The sequence below is a fragment of the Amia ocellicauda genome, chromosome 23, assembly GCF_036373705.1.
Source record: "Amia ocellicauda isolate fAmiCal2 chromosome 23, fAmiCal2.hap1, whole genome shotgun sequence".
Taxonomy (NCBI): Eukaryota; Metazoa; Chordata; class Actinopteri; order Amiiformes; family Amiidae; genus Amia; species Amia ocellicauda.
In genome coordinates this window covers 15,673,614-15,695,027 of record NC_089872.1, presented here as the reverse complement: position 1 = coordinate 15,695,027, position 21,414 = coordinate 15,673,614, and the positions used below count along the sequence as shown (strand labels likewise).

General features: G+C 37.5%; 1 protein-coding gene across 1 annotated transcript in view; it reads right to left on the bottom strand.

The window, feature by feature from the left end:
* eys (eyes shut homolog) overlaps nt 1-21,414 on the bottom strand; it is a 215,284-nt gene that overhangs the window by 117,145 nt on the left and 76,725 nt on the right. The window contains exons 20-24 of the mRNA XM_066696777.1: nt 12,722-12,818; nt 12,218-12,325; nt 11,037-11,182; nt 918-1,089; nt 444-522 (exon numbers count right to left, since the gene is read on the bottom strand). Of these exons, the coding sequence (XP_066552874.1) occupies nt 444-522; nt 918-1,089; nt 11,037-11,182; nt 12,218-12,325; nt 12,722-12,818 (602 nt within the window). The remainder of the gene's footprint in view (nt 1-443; nt 523-917; nt 1,090-11,036; nt 11,183-12,217; nt 12,326-12,721; nt 12,819-21,414) is intronic.

Genomic DNA, 21,414 nt, shown 5'->3' with positions numbered 1-21,414 from the left:
TCAACCAATCAGAGGCCTGAACCTGAGAAGGTCATGATGTATAATCTTGCCTGGGTTTCAACCCAAGGGAGTAGATTATATGCCATTTTTAGTAATTCTGTAGTTATAGAACTTGTATAACAGATGGGTTTTATCAAGGCAAACAAATAATCAGAATAACAGACAATGTTCATGGAATTAAATCCTGGACCCGAGGAGATGCCTAAAGACAGATTCTGCCAGGGAGGCTCTGCGTTTCTGCCATCTGTTCTGAACTTTGCTTTGGTGACATTATGCACAGCTCAAAATCAGCGCTGCGTTTGATTCGATTCTTCACCCTTGGACTCAGAACCAGTGGTGTTAGGGGCTGCCTGGGCCCGCTTGGCACAAGTGGTCTTGAGAATCACAGAGACCCAAATTCGCTGGTGCTTTCCCTTTCAATAAGAAATGTTAAGAATACTTACATTAATATTGGTCTCGCATCTTTCACTGGTCCAGCCTGAATCGCACTGACACATGTATCCATCAATTCCATCATTACAACTGAAAAGTAAGGGGGGACATCAAATTTAAACACTTTAAAGTCATACAACATAATTAGATAAAGTGTTTGATATGGTAAACCACATTAAAACATAATCCTTTTTTTCCTTGTTGTTTGGCTAGTTTTAATATGTTCCCTGCTGCTTTTTTAACAACTTAGTATCCACAGTTAACTATATTAAAGATTAATTAGTCCTCATTTATTGAAAACTACCTTATGCTAATGAACATAATTGAGAGATGTTGGATAATCTATCAATATATTACATTACTTTAAACATGCAGCATCTGTCATCCTTAACTGCACTGGTGAGAAGCATAATTAAAATGATTTCATCAAAGCTTCCTGCGATATGAAGCACTTTATGTTATATTGAGTACAAAGTCTACCCTACCTCCCGTGAAGACAAGGACTTGATGAACATTCATCAATGTTTGTTTCACAAGCTGACCCCATAAAGCCGCTGGCACATAAACACTGATAACTATTGACACCATCAATACATCTTCCGCCGTTTAGGCACGGGTCAGAGCCACACTCATTTAAATTGAGTTCACACCACGTCCCTTAAAAAAAAGAATGAAATAAACACTTAAAAATAATTAAATAAAGCCACATTAAAACACACAGCAAGAAGCAGAGGGGAAGCCATAAACTGTAAATATCAAGGACAAGAAATATGGTTGCAAACCATTACTCCATATTACAAAAAAGCTGATTGTGTAGATACTCTATATGACCTCACATAACCCTCTATATCCCCATCTGGTGTACTGGTCAGGCTTTGAAATGAATATACATTGAACAAAAATGCAGTAACGTGCAACAATTGCAAAGATTTGACTGTGTTACAGTTCATATAAGGAAATCGGTCAATTTAAATACATTCATTAGGCGCTAATGTATGGAGTTCAAGTCTCAGGTTTTGAGGGATTGTGCGATTGGCATGCTGACTACAGGAATGTCCACCAGAGCTGCAGTCAGGTCAAGACCCTGGTGAGGACCGAGCATCACCCAGAGCCAAATGCTCTCAAACGACATTGGCGGCAGCTTATGGTAGAGAAATGAACATTCAATTCTCTGGCAACAGCGCTGGTGGACATCCCTGCAGTCAGCATGCCAATCGCACACTCCCTCAAAACTTCGGTTGCATTGTGTTGTGTGATAAAACTGCACATTTTCGAGTGGCCCTTGTCCCCAGCACAAGGTGCACCTGTGTAATGATCATGCTGTTTAATCACTTCTTGATATGCCACACCTGGCAGGTGGATGGATTATCTTGGCAAAGGAGAAATGCTAACAGGCATAGAAACAAATGCATGCACAAAATGAGAGAAAAGCATTGTGCGTGTATGGAAAATTTCTGAGATCATTCATTTCAGCTCATGAAACATGGGACCAACGCTTAACATGTTGTTTTGTTCAGTATACACTCACCTAAAGGATTATTAGGAACACCTGTTCAATTTCTCATTAATGCAATTATCTAACCAACCAATCACATGGCAGTTGCTTCAATGCATTTAGGGGTGTGGTCCTGGTCAAGACAATCTGCTGAACTCCAAACTGAATGTCTGAATGGGAAAGAAAGGTGATTTAAGCAATTTTGAGCGTGGCATGGTTGTTGGTGCCAGACGGGCCGGTCTGAGTATTTCACAATCTGCTCAGTTACTGGGATTTTCACGCACAACCATTTCTAGGGTTTACAAAGAATGGTGTGAAAAGGGAAAAACATCCAGTATGCGGCAGTCCTGTGGGCCAAAATGCCTTGTTGATGCTAGAGGTCAGAGGAGAATGGGCCGACTGATTCAAGCTGATAGAAGAGCAACTTTGACTGAAATAACCACTCGTTACAACCGAGGTATGCAGCAAAGCATTTGTGAAGCCACAACACGTACAACCTTGAGGCGGATGGGCTACAACAGCAGAAGACCCCACCGGGTACCACTCATCTCCACTACAAATAGGAGAAAGAGGCTACAATTTGCACAAGCTCACCAAAATTGGACAGTTGAAGACTGGAAAAATGTTGCCTGGTCTGATGAGTCTCGATTTCTGTTGAGACATTCAGATGGTAGAGTCAGAATTTGGCGTAAACAGAATGAGAACATGGATCCATCATGCCTTGTTACCACTGTGCAGGCTGGTGGTGGTGGTGGTGTAATGGTGTGGGGGATGTTTTCTTGGCACAATTTAGGCCCCTTAGTGCCAATTGGGCATCGTTTAAATGCCACGGCCTACCTGAGCATTGTTTCTGACCATGTCCATCCCTTTATGACCACCATGTACCCATCCTCTGATGGCTACTTCCAGCAGGATAATGCACCATGTCACAAAGGTCGAATCATTTGAAATTGGTTTCTTGAACATGACAATGAGTTCACTGTACTAAACTGGCCCCCACAGTCACCAGATCTCAACCCAATAGAGCATCTTTGGGATGTGGTGGAACGGGAGCTTCGTGCCCTGGATGTGCATCCCACAAATCTCCATCTACTGCAAGATGCTATCCTATCAATATGGGCCAACATTTCTAAAGAATGCTTTCAGCACCTTGTTGAATCAATGCCACGTAGAATTAAGGCAGTTCTGAAGGCGAAAGGGGGTCAAACACAGTATTAGTATGGTGTTCCTAATAATCCTTTAGGTGAGTGTATATCTTCATTATAAAGAAATGCTTAACATTAAAAAGTAAAGGATTAAATTAGACAACCATTTGAAAAGAATAATATATGTACACATACACAAACACATACATATGAATTTGAATAAATCACTTCAAATCAACCTAGAAATAAGCATCTTCTGTTCTTAACTCCTTTTTATAATCGTGTAAAGTAGCATCTAAATAGGAGAAAAGAACAACACTATTCTTCTGTGTGTTTGAGGGAACAGATGTGGGAAGGATTTCAATGGGACAGATGAAAGCAGTGAAAGTGTAGGTGTAGAACAGTAACAGGCTGAGCTTTGGAGAGCAGAAACTGAGCAGAAGACAATGGTGTTAAGTAATGGAAATCATGAGCAGCAGTGCTATTGATTTCTCAATATGCAGAAGCAGCATTAATGCTTTGTCCTTCTCTACACCCACACAGTTCCCTCTTCCTTCCTTAACGTGCCCCACTTTAAATTCCTCCCAATTATATCACACTCTATCTTGTTTACATTGTTTTGAAGTGTAATGTCTTCCTTTCTGTTCATTTGTTTTTATTTTTTTCTCCGTTTTAATTTCAGTTCGAGCAGCAGCCTGGGTTCTGATGCTACTAATTTGTGTGTGTATTTAAAAATCAATAGAGTTCTTTTCTCCATTTAGCTCTAGAGACAATAAATAGGTAAGGAAAGGCTTGAATGGCTTGTTCCTTCAGTCCTGGAGAGAAGAAACTCAGTGTACATACTGAATAAGAGTGAAAGTACACTCAGGCATACACTCGAGGTAAATTTTCAATAGTTATATTTGAGGTTAGCAGGATGGAATTGAACTTGAAATCAAATTGGACGTCAAATAATGTTTGAAACTGTATCAAATGACATTATATGAAGCTTTCTGATGTTAAGAAGTGTATAAAATAGCGTTTCCAGGATTTAGTCGTTCCTGGAATCATCTATAGAACATACACACCTTCCTAATTCCAATTTATGATTATATACATATATATATATATATATATATATATATCTATTTAAAAAATATAAAAACAACACTTTGCATTTTTCAATTATTGCTGCTAATAACCATTATTTGTAATATCTAACATTCCGTGTCAATCACATCATGTCTTATTTTTCTTCTTCATTATTAGCAAAGAGTGTATATATTTTTTTGCCGTCGTTTCTAGGATTCTGCTTGAAAGCTTTCTTTGCCTTCTTTCTCTTCCCCTTTATTAATAATTAAAGGCATTTACACTCAATACAATGTAACCGCTGAACCAAACGGTGTGGAAACAGGTGAGGCGTTAAGGGAAGGAAGAGAAATGTCACACTAGCTGAAAGTCACGGAGAGAATGACTCGAATTACCCTGATTGACTTTGATATAAAGCTCATCTCAGCTTTATGCCTCATGCTAGGTATTTAGAGACAATTGTTTCATATGCTCAGCTCTGAAAATAGTCAAAGGTAAAAAAGTTACATCACATCTAGTAAGCAATGAACTGTGTGCCTGGGTTGAAGCTAACTGTTCTTAGAGTAATGACAGACAGTCTAATCAAAGCCTAGACATCTTCATTTATGTAACAAGCTGCTATTATTTTATTGGAATCATTCAGATGCAAGCTATAAAAGGCCTATTTTAATAAATTAACTTTTTTTAATGTAATTTTGTAAGGTTTCTGGAACAATGTTTTACATCCTGTTTCTGCTGTAATTTAATACCATTTGATATAAGCAGATTATGTACAACAACACTTTTTCTTTGAGCACGGCTTCTTGGATTTTAAGATTTTAAGAACTGAATTAAGAAGTTGTCGATTATTTTACTTCTAGGTTTATGTAGGAAACAATGACTGTCCTTGAAATAGGACGTTATATTTAGGATGCAAAGCAACTGAGAACGTCTCGGAAGATGGATGGACTAACCTGTACAAGTCTCACAATAATTGTATTCTTCTTTTGTGCTCGTAAGCTGGGGAACAAAAACACCACAACCACCAAAAAACTATAATGCAATAGTATGAAATATTAGGTAATGAATTTCAGAACAAAAAAAAAATCTAATGAAATCCAACAGAACCATATATATCCAAATGATATATTCACTCTATAGTTAACAAGTGTTAAGGATTTCTTGCAGTTTCCCCTTGACTGACTGAAAATGTGAAATATTAACATCTGCATTCATATAATCAAACAAGTTTTTGAAGAAAGGGGACTAATTTTATACTTATCCTAAAAATGCTCACAGAAAAAAAAATACATCATCCAAGCAATATAAGGAGCAGTAGATGAATGGAAGTGATTCACAAAGTCTGCGAGTGTGTTGCTAATTTATTTCCCTCTACAGCTACAATCTAACATGCGGCAGTTGTAGTGGTTATAAATGCATTATGTAAAATTAGTAAGTGGTTCTAGTAATACATCCAGCACTTGCTCCTGCATTAACACAGTACGGTTTTGTGATTAAACCATCTCTTGCCTTAGCCTGTAGCTTTTGCTAATAAAAATATATGATATTGTGCAAATAATGTTCATAATGTATATATTACAAATCAGCCATGCAATCTCTAACAATATTAGTTTTAAACAATTAAATATAGATCCCCTGGCTGTTTTAGACTTTGCTAATAAATCTCTGCGAAAAAACGGGAACTATAGAATAGTAGAATATATATTTTAAATGCGTTACATGTGCATGTTAATTGACTTATTTATATTACTCAAGATACTACCTAATTGGGCAAACAGACCAAGACAGACATTTGGCAGGGCAATTAAGGACCTAATCCAGACACATTACAATGGTAATAGCGTCAATTTCAATTTTATGAGCAGAATGAATACTACGTTAAAAAAAATATATATATATATATATATATATATATATACATTCACCTAAAGGATTATTAGGAACACCATACTAATACTGTGTTTGACCCCCTTTCGCCTTCAGAACTGCCTTAATTCTACGTGGCATTGATTCAACAAGGTGCTGAAAGCATTCTTTAGAAATGTTGGCCCATATTGATAGGATAGCATCTTGCAATTGATGGAGATTTGTGGGATGCACATCCAGGGCACGAAGCTCCCATTCCACCACATCCCAAAGATGCTCTATTGGGTTGAGATCTGGTGACTGTGGGGGCCAGTTTAGTACAGTGAACTCATTGTCATGTTCAAGAAACCAATTTGAAATGATTCGACCTTTGTGACATGGTGCATTATCCTGCTGGAAGTAGCCATCAGAGGATGGGTACATGGTGGTCATAAAGGGATGGACATGGTCAGAAACAATGCTCAGGTAGGCCGTGGCATTTAAACGATGCCCAATTGGCACTAAGGGGCCTAAAGTGTGCCAAGAAAACATCCCCCACACCATTACACCACCACCACCAGCCTGCACAGTGGTAACAAGGCATGATGGATCCATGTTCTCATTCTGTTTACGCCAAATTCTGACTCTACCATCTGAATGTCTCAACAGAAATCGAGAATCATCAGACCAGGCAACATTTTTCCAGTCTTCAACTGTCCAATTTTGGTGAGCTTGTGCAAATTGTAGCCTCTTTTTCCTATTTGTAGTGGAGATGAGTGGTACCCGGTGGGGTCTTCTGCTGTTGTAGCCCATCTGCCTCAAGGTTGTGCGTGTTGTGGCTTCACAAATGCTTTGCTGCATACCTCGGTTGTAACGAGTGGTTATTTCAGTCAAAGTTGCTCTTCTATCAGCTTGAATCAGTCGGCCCATTCTCCTCTGACCTCTAGCATCAACAAGGCATTTTCGCCCACAGGACTGCCGCATACTGGATGTTTTTCCCTTTTCACACCATTCTTTGAAAACCCTAGAAATGGTTGTGCGTGAAAATCCCAGTAACTGAGCAGATTGTGAAATACTCAGACCGGCCCGTCTGGCACCAACAACCATGCCACGCTCAAAATTGCTTAAATCACCTTTCTTTCCCATTCAGACATTCAGTTTGGAGTTCAGGAGATTGTCTTGACCAGGACCACACCCCTAAATGCATTGAAGCAACTGCCATGTGATTGGTTGGTTAGATAATTGCATTAATGAGAAACTGAACAGGTGTTCCTAATAACCCTTTAGGTGAGTGTATATATATATATATATATATATATATATATATATATGCACGGCTAAAATGTTTTACATCAGTTGTTAATGCATGTCTTACTTAATACAGACAATTGAAAATATCTAAATTAATAGCAAATTGGTTTAATTGTTTGTGTTAGCAAGGCCAAAATCATTTTCTCAGAACAAAGTTGTGTTGTTCGTTGGATGTATTTTGTTTCCTTTTCTTCACTAAAAATAAATGGTTATTATCATTCATGTCCCACCGTCTTGCATATTTTCCCTCATAATTGCCATAAAACTAATGCAAAAATATCTTAATTGAAAGCGGTTTTGCTATTCATTCCTGTCTTTGTAGATTGCGTGTCCTCCTGTGATGTTTTGCTACACAATTATCTTAACTGTTTATGTCATAGTAATTTAATTGTCCCAATTCTGCGCTGACTTTGCAAGAGGTAATGAGGATATGAAACCTACACCGTAATGCCTTAGAGTTTGGCTGTATAATACATTCTAATTAGAGTGCCTCCCTGTGAAAAAAATACAGAAACTCACTGGGGGTATCCTGATATTATAGCCATTACTCTGAATAAACCTCCTAGCTCGGCAAAGTACTGTAGTAAGAAAGTATTTTATCTTGCTTCTAAACATACTAATAAAGAACTGGGCCTGGGCTTTGCAAAACCTTGCTCATCACTCTTGAACATTGTTGCCAATAAATGGTATTTATGCCTGACAAAACAAATCATTCATATGCTTTATTGGAACAATTAATGGCTTTAGTCAAAGGAACGTTGAAGGTCATGCATAGACATCAACATTTCAAACATCCACTGCTCTCTGTTAGAAATATATCTGAGCTCTTTTCAATTAATTTAAGCTAAATTGGCAGTGACACAGTGCAGTAATTCCTGCTTTATTATGAACTATATTCATTTTCATCTTAAGAAAGCGTCTAATACATCTCTCAGAATCACACTCTCTAGTAATTCCCTTTCTTACCCCTAAAGAAGAAAGCTGCACATAATTAACATTTTGTAATTAAACCGTTTTTTTTGTGTGTGTTTTTTACTTTCACAGGGCACTACTATTCTTCCATTATTGACCAAGTACTATCAAGATAATGAATTTATCTCTGCTTCAGTAATCCTATACAAACACAATGAAGCACCGTTACTTTATTGACCAAAAGCAAATTAGCAGCATACATTTAATTAGTCACAAAAAATAATTGCAAAAACAACTTCTCTTTTAAGGAAATCCTTCTTTAGCCTCCTAAGTTAGCTTTTGTGCAAGACCATAAAACTCATTTAATGTACAGTTTTACATAAGACCCAATAGTAGACAGCATGGTATTTAGGAGGACAATTTCACATTGTACCATTCCTATCCCAGGTCCCACTCACCACCCAGTTAGTATTCAATATTTACAAATCTGTGTCATTGGAGTACTGCAGAGTGCCGAGTACTTGCTTATAATTATTTATTTAGACAAAATTAGTCTTCTAAGAATGTATTGGTATGTCTAATATCATTGGTATACGAGAGATCTGGGAATAAATAATTGCTTGGTCAAGGTAAAAAAAAAAAAAGTATTTTTAATGCTCTTGCTTGCAGAAAGTTATGATTTTGGAGGATACTCTTTAAGGTCAATGAAATTCTTAGGTCATCTGAAGCAGGAAACATGACCCATTTTTTTTTCTGAAAGCATTTCCAGTTTATTAAAATGAAAGGGATGTAAATCAGATAAAGTCAAGTAAAATTTCAATTTAAGATGAAGCCGCTGTCTTTTGTTTATGCATGTGTGGGCAGCATGCACGATATACAGAATATAAAAGGGCTGCAGATTAGGAAGACACTGTCATCCCTGGTTTTGTGTTACGGCTCTGATTATAGCTCTTACAATATGAAATCATTGATTCAAATGAGTGTAAGACTTAATTGGTGAGTTACATGTCTTTGACTGTCTTATTTATCTATGTGCAGACCACAAAACAGTGTGATGTATTCATGATGATAATAAGGTTTATTTTGTAGGCATTTTGTGGGGCTTCCATATTTTTAGAAGTGTAAATGCTGTTTTATTTAGGACATACTTTACATAGCTCTGCTTTTCAAGTCAGACAACACTGTATCCATTACACAATTAATCACAAACTAAAATGTTGACGTGTGTGTATATATATATGTGTGTGTGTGTGTGTGTGTGTGTGTGTGTGTATTATACAGTACTCCCCTCAAAGCATCTCAAAGTAGATTAACAGCACACCCAGTGCTGGTACTAAAACACTTCAAATGCTTTAAAATATGATAATTTATTTTTAAATGTCACTATGAAATAATTTTAAACAATCTACTTACAAATAATATATTCATAAACAAGTTATTGTTCAAAAAATATAAAGTAACTAGATGTCAGCACAGGAATTAATTGACAATACTACAATACTATTATAACTAATTTCTCCATACTTAATGCCCATTCTCTGTATAGTATATACATTATATATTATCTATAAAGAAGTTCTTAAAGCACTATAAATTCATATATTTGTATATAAATATCTATGATTTATTTATGTATGCACTATACAGCCAAGCCAAGTACAGGGAAATAAGACACTATCATCTCCCTAGTTATAGAATAATATCCCTTCGTCTCACAATCAGTTTTCTCTTGCTAAATGAATGTAGACGTTTCATATTCAGTGGAGAGAGTCTCTTCCTGCCGTGTGCCACAAGCAGTGCAAAGCAGGATTCAATAATAGCATCAACTGGCATGAGAAATTAAACTTTTCAATAGGATCAGAGGGGGATATATCAGAATCATGCTATAGAAAAATTACATTTTTAAATGGGAAATCATTATGTATTAAATCAGCTCAAATACAACCAACGCATTCACATCGTTTCTGCACCACAGCCACATCACCTTCACAGAACATTCTTTCGGTTGCCTTTTTTAAAGTAGTGACACTGTTACATATCTTAGTAGACCTAATATTTCTTATGAGCTCAAGATGGTTAAACCAATCTAAAATATATCCTCTAGTCCAGCTCTCCCTGGAGGACACTCTTTCCTCAGAAGAGCTTAGAGCAGGGGAAAAAGTAATGACTTGTACTATGCTGAGCATGTGCCCAATAAAAAAAGCTGCTTCTCTGGGAATTGGGGCACATATGTCAGGTTTTGCTCTCCAGAGTGGCAATACTTTAGAGATTTCCCCTTTCTGAAACTGGAAAAGGATAAATTGATGATACAGTAGAGACGAGAGCCAAAATTAATCTTCACACAGCTTGACAGAGAATCAAGTTTAGATATTCTTAACCGTAACCAGTTCAATAACGCTCTGTTGAAGAAAAGCTGAAAGCAAAATTTAAAAAAAAGCAAATTAAAAGAAAATCAACAAAAGACAACTGTTAGCTCAGGGTATTACCATATGTCGCCTAATGCTTCCTTCGTTTAAAAAAAAGAAAAACACAAAGAATTAAGAAAGAAGGTAGTGTCTTTTTGCAGTCTGTTAACTGACTCCTCAAATACTGAGGGAGGTCATAAATCAAAGAGAATGTAAATAAAGACTTAAGGTATTTAGCATGGATTTGATCAAAGAGCCACTTGCACAATCATTGATTTTCGTCCTATACCTCAGACGGCTGCTTGTGTTCTTTGCAAAGAAATACCACGGCCCTGCAGCGATCATGACAGTCTTGCAGCAAACATGACAAGCAATAGCTGGAGTACAGCTCATTGATTTTCACATTCTGGGAAGAGGGTGTACCTGTGAATCCAGGGAGACAAACGCACTGGAAGCCTCCGGGCTGGTTGACGCAGCTGGCTTCGTGAAGACACGGTGATCCCTCACACTCGTTTACATCCAACTCGCAGAGGGATCCGAAGTAGCCCGGTACGCAACGGCAACGGAACCTGCAGAGAGAAGCGCAGGTGGGATTAAAACCAAAAGACTAGGGGTGAGATTGAAAAATCAGGCCTACCCGCCAAGAGGAAAACACAAACTCAGTGGTGGATTCGTTGTTCGTCATGTATAATTCCATTTCTAAAGGTAATGGTTGTCAAGTGATAAGAAAACATTAAATGTTGAAAGTAGGATACATGTCATTAAAAATTACAATCTGACAAACAAGCACATCACAGATAGAGGTGGAAGGACTTTAAGTTGCAATGAGAGGCTTTTAAAAGTATAACAATATCAAATTTACATTAAAGGAGGTTTACACATTGGTGTCCTGTGTTTATCAAATTATCACCCTACCTGTTTGGCTCAGCGTAAGTAAGTCGAGTTTTCACAGCCCCTTGAAGTGGGTGATACAAATACACCCTTATGAGTCGAGTGAGGGTGAAAGGTGTGGGCAGGTGTGGAAAAAAGTGATAGCAGTGATAAATATTTGCTTTATGAACCTTGTGTCAGATTTAATTGGACCGGATAGGATAATATGCTCCTGCTTTCACCACATACACTGAAAAATACATCTTCTGATTATCGAGCTCGGCTCATTCGCATGCCATCACGGAGGACTTGCCTACTTTAGTTTCAGCTGATGACTGGCTCTGAACACGCCTGACATGAACTCCCCGGCCTGCAGGATCTGGGGAGCTCTTCATGAGAGAGTGTGCAGTTGCTGATTCATGACAGAAGACAAACTGGAGACAAATCATTTAGGACTAAAATTACCCTTAGGGACTTATCGGCCCATCTGTCCAGCTTAATAGAGAAGCCCAGAGGCTCATGTTAACCACAAAGGAGGGAAATACAGTAAAGTGAAACTAAAGGTATTTGAATCTAGGATGGGCCTTTTTCATCCCAGAAACCTAGTACTACTATTTTGTATTTATTAGAACAGCTTGTATATTAAATACTACTACTACAATATTTGTCTGAATAATAATAATAGAGGTTTTGGTCCTCATTTACATAATAAAATACAATATATGAATACAAACCTATTGATAAGGTCCTGGCAGGTTCCTCCATTTTTGCATGGACTTGAAGCACATTCATTGATGTCCTCCTCACAGCGAGGACCAGAGAATCCAGGCTTACATTCGCAGCTAATAAAACAAGTACAATAATAAAATAATATTGTCACTGCTGTTACACTGTAGGTACAGCATGTCCAGCAAATATATGTGCTGTAAGGTAAACGTAAATTATAATATGTACATGTGATTGATGCATTTACCACTTGACCAATGAGGGTTCAGGGTGATTTGGAGTTCTTGAAAAAAGCAAAAGACTCGGGGATGATTTATTAAATCAATCATAGTAAACACAGCAATCCAATGGGTTTTAATGACAGCCAATGATGTGCTTAGGGAGATTATGTTTTTTCCAATTTGAATTATCTATATACCTATATACCTGACAGATTTTTTAAGATTTAAATAAAAAAACAAACAAACATAAAACAATGAATATGCAGGACCATGTAGCCCACCAGTGTTTACCTGTAACGATTGACCCCATCCAGACAGTGGCCCTGGTTCTGACAGGGGCCAGAGATGCACTCATTGGTGTCAATTTCACAGTGAGTACCTTCAAATCCTGAAAGATAGATGAGATGGGCATGGATCAGTGAGTTCCACTACATGCTGAAAACGTCAGGATCAATGATAACAAAGGCCCTGGTGACGCCATCTTAATGGAACTAGTAGCCTCTGTAGAATACCTTATCTTCCAGCTTTCAAATGTAGTGTTTTCCCTCAGAGGATATACAAGTCTAATAATACTTCAAAACTAAAGATGGATTGGTCTAAAAGTTAGAAGGGGGTGGGGGGGGGGACTGAACAGAACAATCTTGATACAGATAGAAAAAAGGATGAATCCAGCTTTCAAGTTTCTTAGTTGTTCAGGTGCTGCTTGTGATTTCTGAAAAGATCAGACATCACACACATATGAAAGAACATAAGAACATAAAGTTTTCAATCGAGAGGAGGCCATTGGACCCATCGTGCTCGTTTGGTGTTCATTAATAACTAAGTGATCCTAGGATCCTATCCAGTCTATTTTTAAATGTTCCCAAATTTTCAGCTTCAGCCACATCGCTGGGGAGTTTGTTCAGATTGTGATGACTCTCTGTATGAAGAAGTGTCTCCTGTTTTCTGTCTTGACTTCCAATTTCCATATGTGTCCCCGGGTGCGTGTGTCCCTGCTGATCTGGAAAAGCTCCTCTAGTTTGATGTGGTCGATGCCCTTCATGATTTTGAGGATCAAGTCCCCATGTAGTCTCCTCTGTTCCAGGGTGAAAAGGTTCAGTTCCTCAGTCTCTCAGTAGGACATTCCCTTCAGACCTGGAATAAGTCTGGTTGCTCTCCTCTGAACTGCCTCTAGAGCAGCGATATCTTTCTGGAAGTGTGGAGCCCAGAACTGTCCACAGTATCCAGATGAGCTCTAACTAGTGCATTGTACAGTCTGAACATCACTGCCCTTGTTCTCAATTCTACACTTTTGACAATATACCCTAACATCCTGTTTGCCTTTTTTATTGCTTCCCCACACTGTCTGGATGGAGAAAGTGAGGAGTCCATGTAGACTCCTAGATCTTTCTCATGCGTTACTTAATCTAGTTCTGTTCCTCCCATAGTGTAATTATAGTGGACATTTCTGTTACCTGCATGTAATACCTAGCACATTGAATTTAATCTGCCAGGTGTCGGCCCACACCTGAATATTATTTAAGTCCCTTTGAACACCATGTGCTGCCGATATTGTATCTGCCGAGCCACCTATTTTAGTATCATCTGCAAATTTGACAAGTTTGCTAACTATCCCAGAGTCCAGATCATTAATATAGATTAGAAAAAGCGAAGGCCCTACTACACCATATTAAATATATTCATATATGTTCTTGTATTATTATATCAATGCCCCAAATAAGTTACATTTATATATATAATGCTGTTGCCAGTCAATGTGTTTAAAATTAGGTGATATTGGTTAAATATCCACTGGCAGATTCCCACATTAGAATGTATGTCATGTACTATGGGGGAATCGATTTACTATTACTACGTAGTTTCGGAGCCGAGGAATAGGAAAAGGCTATCATGATGTTTATTTCAGAGTTTGAATACATTAGGCTCAAGTAAAATGTCACGTCATCACCACCAATATTACTAGGCTGTAACAGAGAGACCAAATGGCAGATAAACCCGAAGCTGATCCCCATTCATCATTAGCACACCTAGAAAGATGATGGCACCGATGATGACAGAGGGAATAGGTACCACTGCATAAGAGAAAAGGTCTTGCAACTTTCCTGTATCACAATCTACTCAAGTTGCCAGAATGTGCTTATACTACCCAAGCATCCCAGGTCAGTCTACTCACCCAACAGCAACCCACTGACTGAACACCTCTGGGAGGATTGTGAGTGTAAACTGTAATGCATCTCAAAGTGCAGGGCTACTGTTTTGTCAAGGGGTGGAACAGAAAACCCCTGGCATTAATTCAGACTCTGATCAAAGAGGCTGTGCTGTATGATCTGTGTTGCCTGTAAAAGACACTAACATCTCACAAAGTATCAACAATTTGTTAGGTCATATTTCAAACCAGTTAAAGTAGTTTATGATACATTAGTAATGCCTTACCAAACTAACAATAATGTGTGTTAATACAAATGAGTTTTGTATAGGCGACTTATTTAGTTTTGTATCAAAACAATGAATACATCCTATGCTTATTATTCCTCATTTATTCAAACCATTTCAAGCAGTTATCAAATGTGTCTGAATTACAGCAATTTACATTAGTGCATGTTTTGGAATTATTCATGAACTTAGCAAGGAGCAATAGTTTCAAATACACATTTAAAACATTTAAAACATTTCTGCCCAATTTCACATCCACAATCAGCCAAAATATGCAAATATATGACAAATATATTGAATCCTACACCCCATCGAAAATGTATCTTCCAGCACATGAAGAGTAACTCCCAGGAGGCAATATTTACATACGGTTGTAGACGTTACAATGATTTCCAGGCCAAACTTAGCATGCCGCCACAGTTCACACTTTTACCACATACACAATCGTGTCTCCTAGGCAGGTCACTTGTATACATCAGTGAGCTATATCAGTAATACTTACAATGGTAAAACTGTTAAACAAACTAAGGGAATAGCCTTTACTCTTAACCTCTTGTTGAACATAGTCAACATGGGCACTGACAACAGAACCAGGTCGTTGATATCAATAGCTGCTCAGTTTGGGGATCAATTGGGCAATATCAGCATACAGTGAGGGAAAAAAGTATTTGATCCCCTGCTGATTTTGTACGTTTGCCCACTGACAAAGAAATTTGATGCCCTATCAATCAGCAAGATTTCTGACTCCCAGATCTCACCTCGTGGAGTTTCAATGATCATGAGAATGGTGAAGAATCAGCCCAGAACTACACGGGAGGATCTTGTTAATGATCTCAAGGCAGCTGGGACCATAGTCACCAAGAAAACAATTTGTAACACACTACGACGTGAAGGACTGAAATCCTGCAGCGCCCACAAGTTCCCCCTGCTCAAGAAAGCACATGTACAGGCCCGTCTGAAGTTTGCAGATGAACACCTGAATGATTCAGAGGAGAACTGGGTGAAAGTGTTGAGGTCAGATGAGACCAAAATCGAGCTCTTTGGCATCAACTCAACTCGCCGTGCTTGGAGGAGGAGGAATGACCCCAAGAACACCATCCCCACTGTCAAACATGGAGGTGGAAACATTATGCTTTGGGGGTGTTTTTCTGCTAAGGGGACAGGACAACTGCACCGAATCAAAGGGACGATGGACGGGGCCATGTACCGTCAAATCTTGGGTGAGAACCTCCTTCCTTCAGACAGGGCATTGAAAATGGGTCGTGGATGGGTATTCCAGCATGACAATGACCCAAAACACACAGCCAAGGCAACAAAGGAGTGGCTCAAGAAGAAGCACATTAAGGTCCTGGAGTGGCCTAGCCAGTCTCCAGACCTTAATCCCGTAGAAAATCTGTGGAGGGAGCTGAAGGTTCGAGTTGCCAAACGTCAGCCTCGAAACCTTAATGACTTGGAGAGGATCTGCAAAGAGGAGTGGGACAAAATCCTTCCTGAGATGTGTGCAAACCTGGTGGCCAACTACAAGAAACATCTGACCTCTGTGATTGCCAACAAGGGTTTTGCCACCAAGTACTAAGTCGAAGGGTTCAAATACTTATTTCCCTCATTATCATGCAAATCAATTTATAACTGTTTTGAAATGCGTTTTTCTGGATTTTTTTGTCTCTCACTGTTAAAATACACCTACCATTTAAATTATAGACTGATCATTTCTTTGTCAGTGGGCAAACGTACAAAATCAGCAGGGGATCAAATACTTTTTTCCCTCACTGTATATGATCTTTAAAACTGAAAAACAAATACAAACTAATTTAATTAATTAATTAATTCAAGCAAGACAGACACTTTAACTCAAATAGATTTAAAACTGCTGAAGAATACACAATCAACATACAAAGAAATGTACAGGTTCATATAGGATACAGAGTATAACATTTAAAGGATGACATGAACTCACCTGTTCAAATGCTTTTAATGCTAAGAATACCTAACATGACCTTTAAATTAAGTTGTTTTTCCAGAAGATCTAAGTCCTTGACAAGGTTTACATTTTTATGTAGGTCTTTCTTTGAATTAATATGAAACATAATATACAAAATGGGTATGTTAAACTAAATTACTCCTTTTTGTCAAAAGAATTAAGGAAAAGGTGCTTTGTTATACTCGTTGCCTCATCTCTGCATTGCACTCAAATACTCATTAAGTGGAATCTGGGAATGCAATACATCTTTGTAACAATCCTCGAACATTTACCAAATAATACTTAAAAGCTTCAAAGCGATGGGAGCTGAAGAGCTGGACACAGAATATATTTAAGAAATACATTAAAATTAAGACTAATGCATCCTTTTTGTTATGTATACAGCTCTCCAAATCCGTATTAACATCCACGGAGTTACGTGATCTTTATTTTACATTTACATAGAAATTACTTTTTGTAAGGTTCTCTTCAGAATATGACTTAATAAACATGGAATTACTTCATAAGTCTACAGTATATCACAGAAAAGGTCCCTAATAGCATTGTTAAAATTCATGTTTAAAATGAAAACTAAAACTTTTAAAACCAGGTCTCTTTGACTTCAGAACCATACTTATATGGCTTAGCAAGTTAAATTATCATCATTTGGAAAAAGCTGTGTTCAGTAAGAAGATTTCAGAAAGAAATACTAGTCATATAGTTTATTACAGCACTTAACCAAGATTAAAGTCAATAATAATGATTACAAAAAGTGTATAAATCTTTTTGATGTATACAATCTTTTTTAGTGTAATTTTATGAGATTTTTGTAATGTTCTCTGCATGCAACCTTCTCTCTGTAATCAATCGCACAACGTTCAATACATAATTACCGTTAAAAAAAATTAAACAAAGGCAATGGGAAATCAACAAAGTAAACGTATGTCATTTTAATGCATCAGTACATTCAATTATTTGTTATGAGCTCTTCAAATAAATGCTTCAAATGTCTGATTTGCACTCAAATTGTTATAGCATATTTTTTCAGGTTTATAATGTTAATTTATTCAGATAGTATTTCTATGTATGTATAGGCAAATGGCATATACATTTAGACTACTAAACATCTGTAGGAGAAACTAAGATTCCCAAAATATGGAAGAAAAAAGCTTCTCAAATATGAAGGTTGTGCCGTTCTTTTGAGAATAATAAATCCCACTACAGATACTACCACGTATAATAACAATGTACCACAAGAACGGACATTTCTCGTTTTAAGGTAGTCATGCAGTGGAAGTACCTTTCTATTTGTCTGCGATGGAAAAGGTTAAAGGCAATAAAATACATTACACCGTGTTAATCAGAGTGTGGCTTGAATTATTAAAGAAATGAATTGGAACGTTCCGAGAATGAATATAAATGAGGTACAATCTGGTTCTTAAAAGTTTAAAGAATAACTATAGCATACAGATGGTATCGAGGCGGAGGACCCAGGTGGCTCTCTCCTCCCATTATTACTGAATATATGATTTTAATGTCAGTTTAATACCTGGGACGTCTGGAGTGTCTTAAGACAAATCTACAGGTACACAGATATACGTTAAAACATGTTGACAATGTGTTTATTCTTTGCTCTTTTTTAACACATAATCACTGTGAGCCATATTGTAAGCTCCATAACATAATAACTCAGTGTAGTGAGGTGAATCTCTATCTGTGCTGAACCTAAACCTAAATTGTACTGGTGTAGAGTACTGTGATGGTTGGTACTAGCTCTTCAGCTAGTCATTTTAAATATCTGCACTGCACTGACACTTTCTTTTTTCTTACAACAGATATTACTTTAGCTTTGACTTATTTTAAACTTATACATCCACACATTTCTGTTTTTATTCTCTGGAAAACAAAACATTATCAGAATCACAATTGGGGGAAAAAGGCCTTCTGACTGGAGTGAGATGATTACAATATAATAACCATCAATGCATCCATCCGTGACTGAATGATCTATATAGGGAATTCTCTGTTCAAAACATAAATACCACGAGCCCTCTGTTAGACCCTGTATATTGCAAGATATAAAATCTGCGGAAATACTCAAATTCGAAATAAAACAGATTCCATTGAAAAAGTAATTTATACTATATTATAACCTTGCACCTTTAACTTCATGTGGCAGGGGATTATGTTGACAATGTGTCATTAAATAGTTCCCATTTCAAGGCGTTTAATAACTTCAAACCATAATTACAGCATTTTAAAATCCTTAAATTGTGTTGTTTGACAAATACATGAAATACAAGGGTGAATTTCACTTTGTCCCAAACAGCATATATGCATTATTATGACTGAAAATCCATGAAAGGTTATTTGGCTTACAGGAAATGTAAGATGCAACACACTGTAGCCATATGAAATCTCAGTGTATTGTCTCTCAATGCAGATCTGAATATTATTCTTGCTGTACAGGAAATGTGTTCCCTTTTTTAAGGACAGGAAAAAAAAATAATGAACTTGCCCTGAACATAGAGATTCAGGGGGCTAATTTAACATAAATGAGAAAAGAAACAGGAATTTCATATAAATTAATTGCATTTCAACAGAATTCTCCCCAGGATGAGGTGTAGCTGATAGGAGTAATTGAAAATGTGCTCATTCGCTGCAGTGATTTTTTGTATTATTATTTAATTATCTATAGGATACACATGGTATGGGATTTTGGGGATATTACCTAACTATAACACCCCAGTTGCTTAAAGCAAAAACAAAAACTGAAATGGGCTGGATTAAATGAGGTATGTTAGGGCAGGTTAGGGCTCTGAACTCCTGAGCAGGGGGTCGTGAGTTCGATCCCAGGAGGCGGACGCTGCTGTTGTACCCTTGAAGGTACTTCACCTAGACAGCTCCAGGAGAAACCCAGCTGTATAAACAGGTAATTGTAGGTAACCAATATGATATATTGTAAGAACTGTAAGTTGCCCTGGATAAGTGCATCTGCTACGAAATATACGAGATGAGATATTCGGAGTATTCCAGCGACACCATCTTGCGACCCATTTCCACAGACAGGTCATGATATAAACACATGCAATTAAATAAAAATACAATCATGGGAATCTGAACTAATAAAGGCAATCCATGACCCAAGTATTCAGACACTCTTATGCAACATGCAGGCTGTTGAAGGGCAACCTTTCCTTAACCTTTCATTCATACATATTTAAATAGTGGCAGGACACTTTAAGACATTTTCAATCTAATCCCTTTAAATTAAGGGAGGCTTCACTGGCCGAACCAATATGACTGCTGTCACATAAATATTTTATAGGATTTTTCCTTCTTCTTCTTCTTACACCAGTCCTAGCTCTCTCGTACATGCCATTCCCTGTCACACTGCGTCGGGCTGTGGCAGAGTGGACTTGGCTCATTCGGTGTCACTCGTTACTGCCACGGCTTCAGAGTAATTAATAAGTAATATGGTTCTCACAATATATTAGCATAGATGATGGTGAGAAGTAATGTTGATTTTGCAAACAGTTAATCTTAATAAAATGTACCATACTAGTAGAAGTGGAATTGCAAAGATGTGCCTAAAGCTGTAAATGTCCAGAACTATACGCTGGAAGGAGCCAACACATTCTGATTTAATTAGATCCAGGAATAATGCAGGCTACTGAATTCTTAAAAAAAAATCCTCCTACATATGAGTATAAATCATCCTTATGTGGGATTGGAATAGAATCAAACCCAGTGTTGTGTAATCTCAGTGTGATCCCGATTCTCAACCTCTGTGACAGTAAATTCTAGCGGAGAGGGCAGATTTGTGAGTCAGAAGAAGAGAAAACGCAGAACAGAGACATCCAAACCTACGCACAGTGCTGTCTGTAATTGTATGCAATGGCAGCAACTGCTGCAGCAACTAATTTCTGATTCCTCTAGGAGGAAAGCCTTTAACATCTTGCCAAACCCCTCTATCTATTTTTAACTCGAGTTTCTTATTGCCTCTGTGCTGAAACCTACTGGAAACATCACAACAAAGTTACATCGGTTTCATTTGTGCTGTTCTCTGCATTCTCCCAGAGTAACGGAATTTAAATTCAGTTTAACTAGAGAACCTGCCACGAATGCTTCATAATTACTGTTAAACATTTAAGAGTTTAAAATCTTGTGAAAGTGAAGTTGGTTTTATCCTTCTAGTAAAAAGACGAGTTTTTTTTTAAAGGTGTTTAAATACCTAGTCAGGATTTACAGCATGCTTAATATGTAGTGTCAAATGAAGAAAGGCATGGGATGATTGGAAAAGAAAGTCTTATCTTAAAGGGGGTCAACATATTGCTAAAGCTAAAGACTGATATTTCCTGACAGCGCGAGCAAAAGTGTCTTAATCTCTTATCTTTTCTAAAAGCAAGTGAAATGATACAGGAAAGTGCAGGGTATATTAATGTTATACTTTTGTAAAATAAGTAATTGATGGTACAGTATAAAAAATAACATTCTCCTGTAATAATTAAAAAAACATTACACTGAAACAACATATTTGATCATTCCTTGTTATACATGGAAAACAAAAATAGTAACATTATGTATGTGA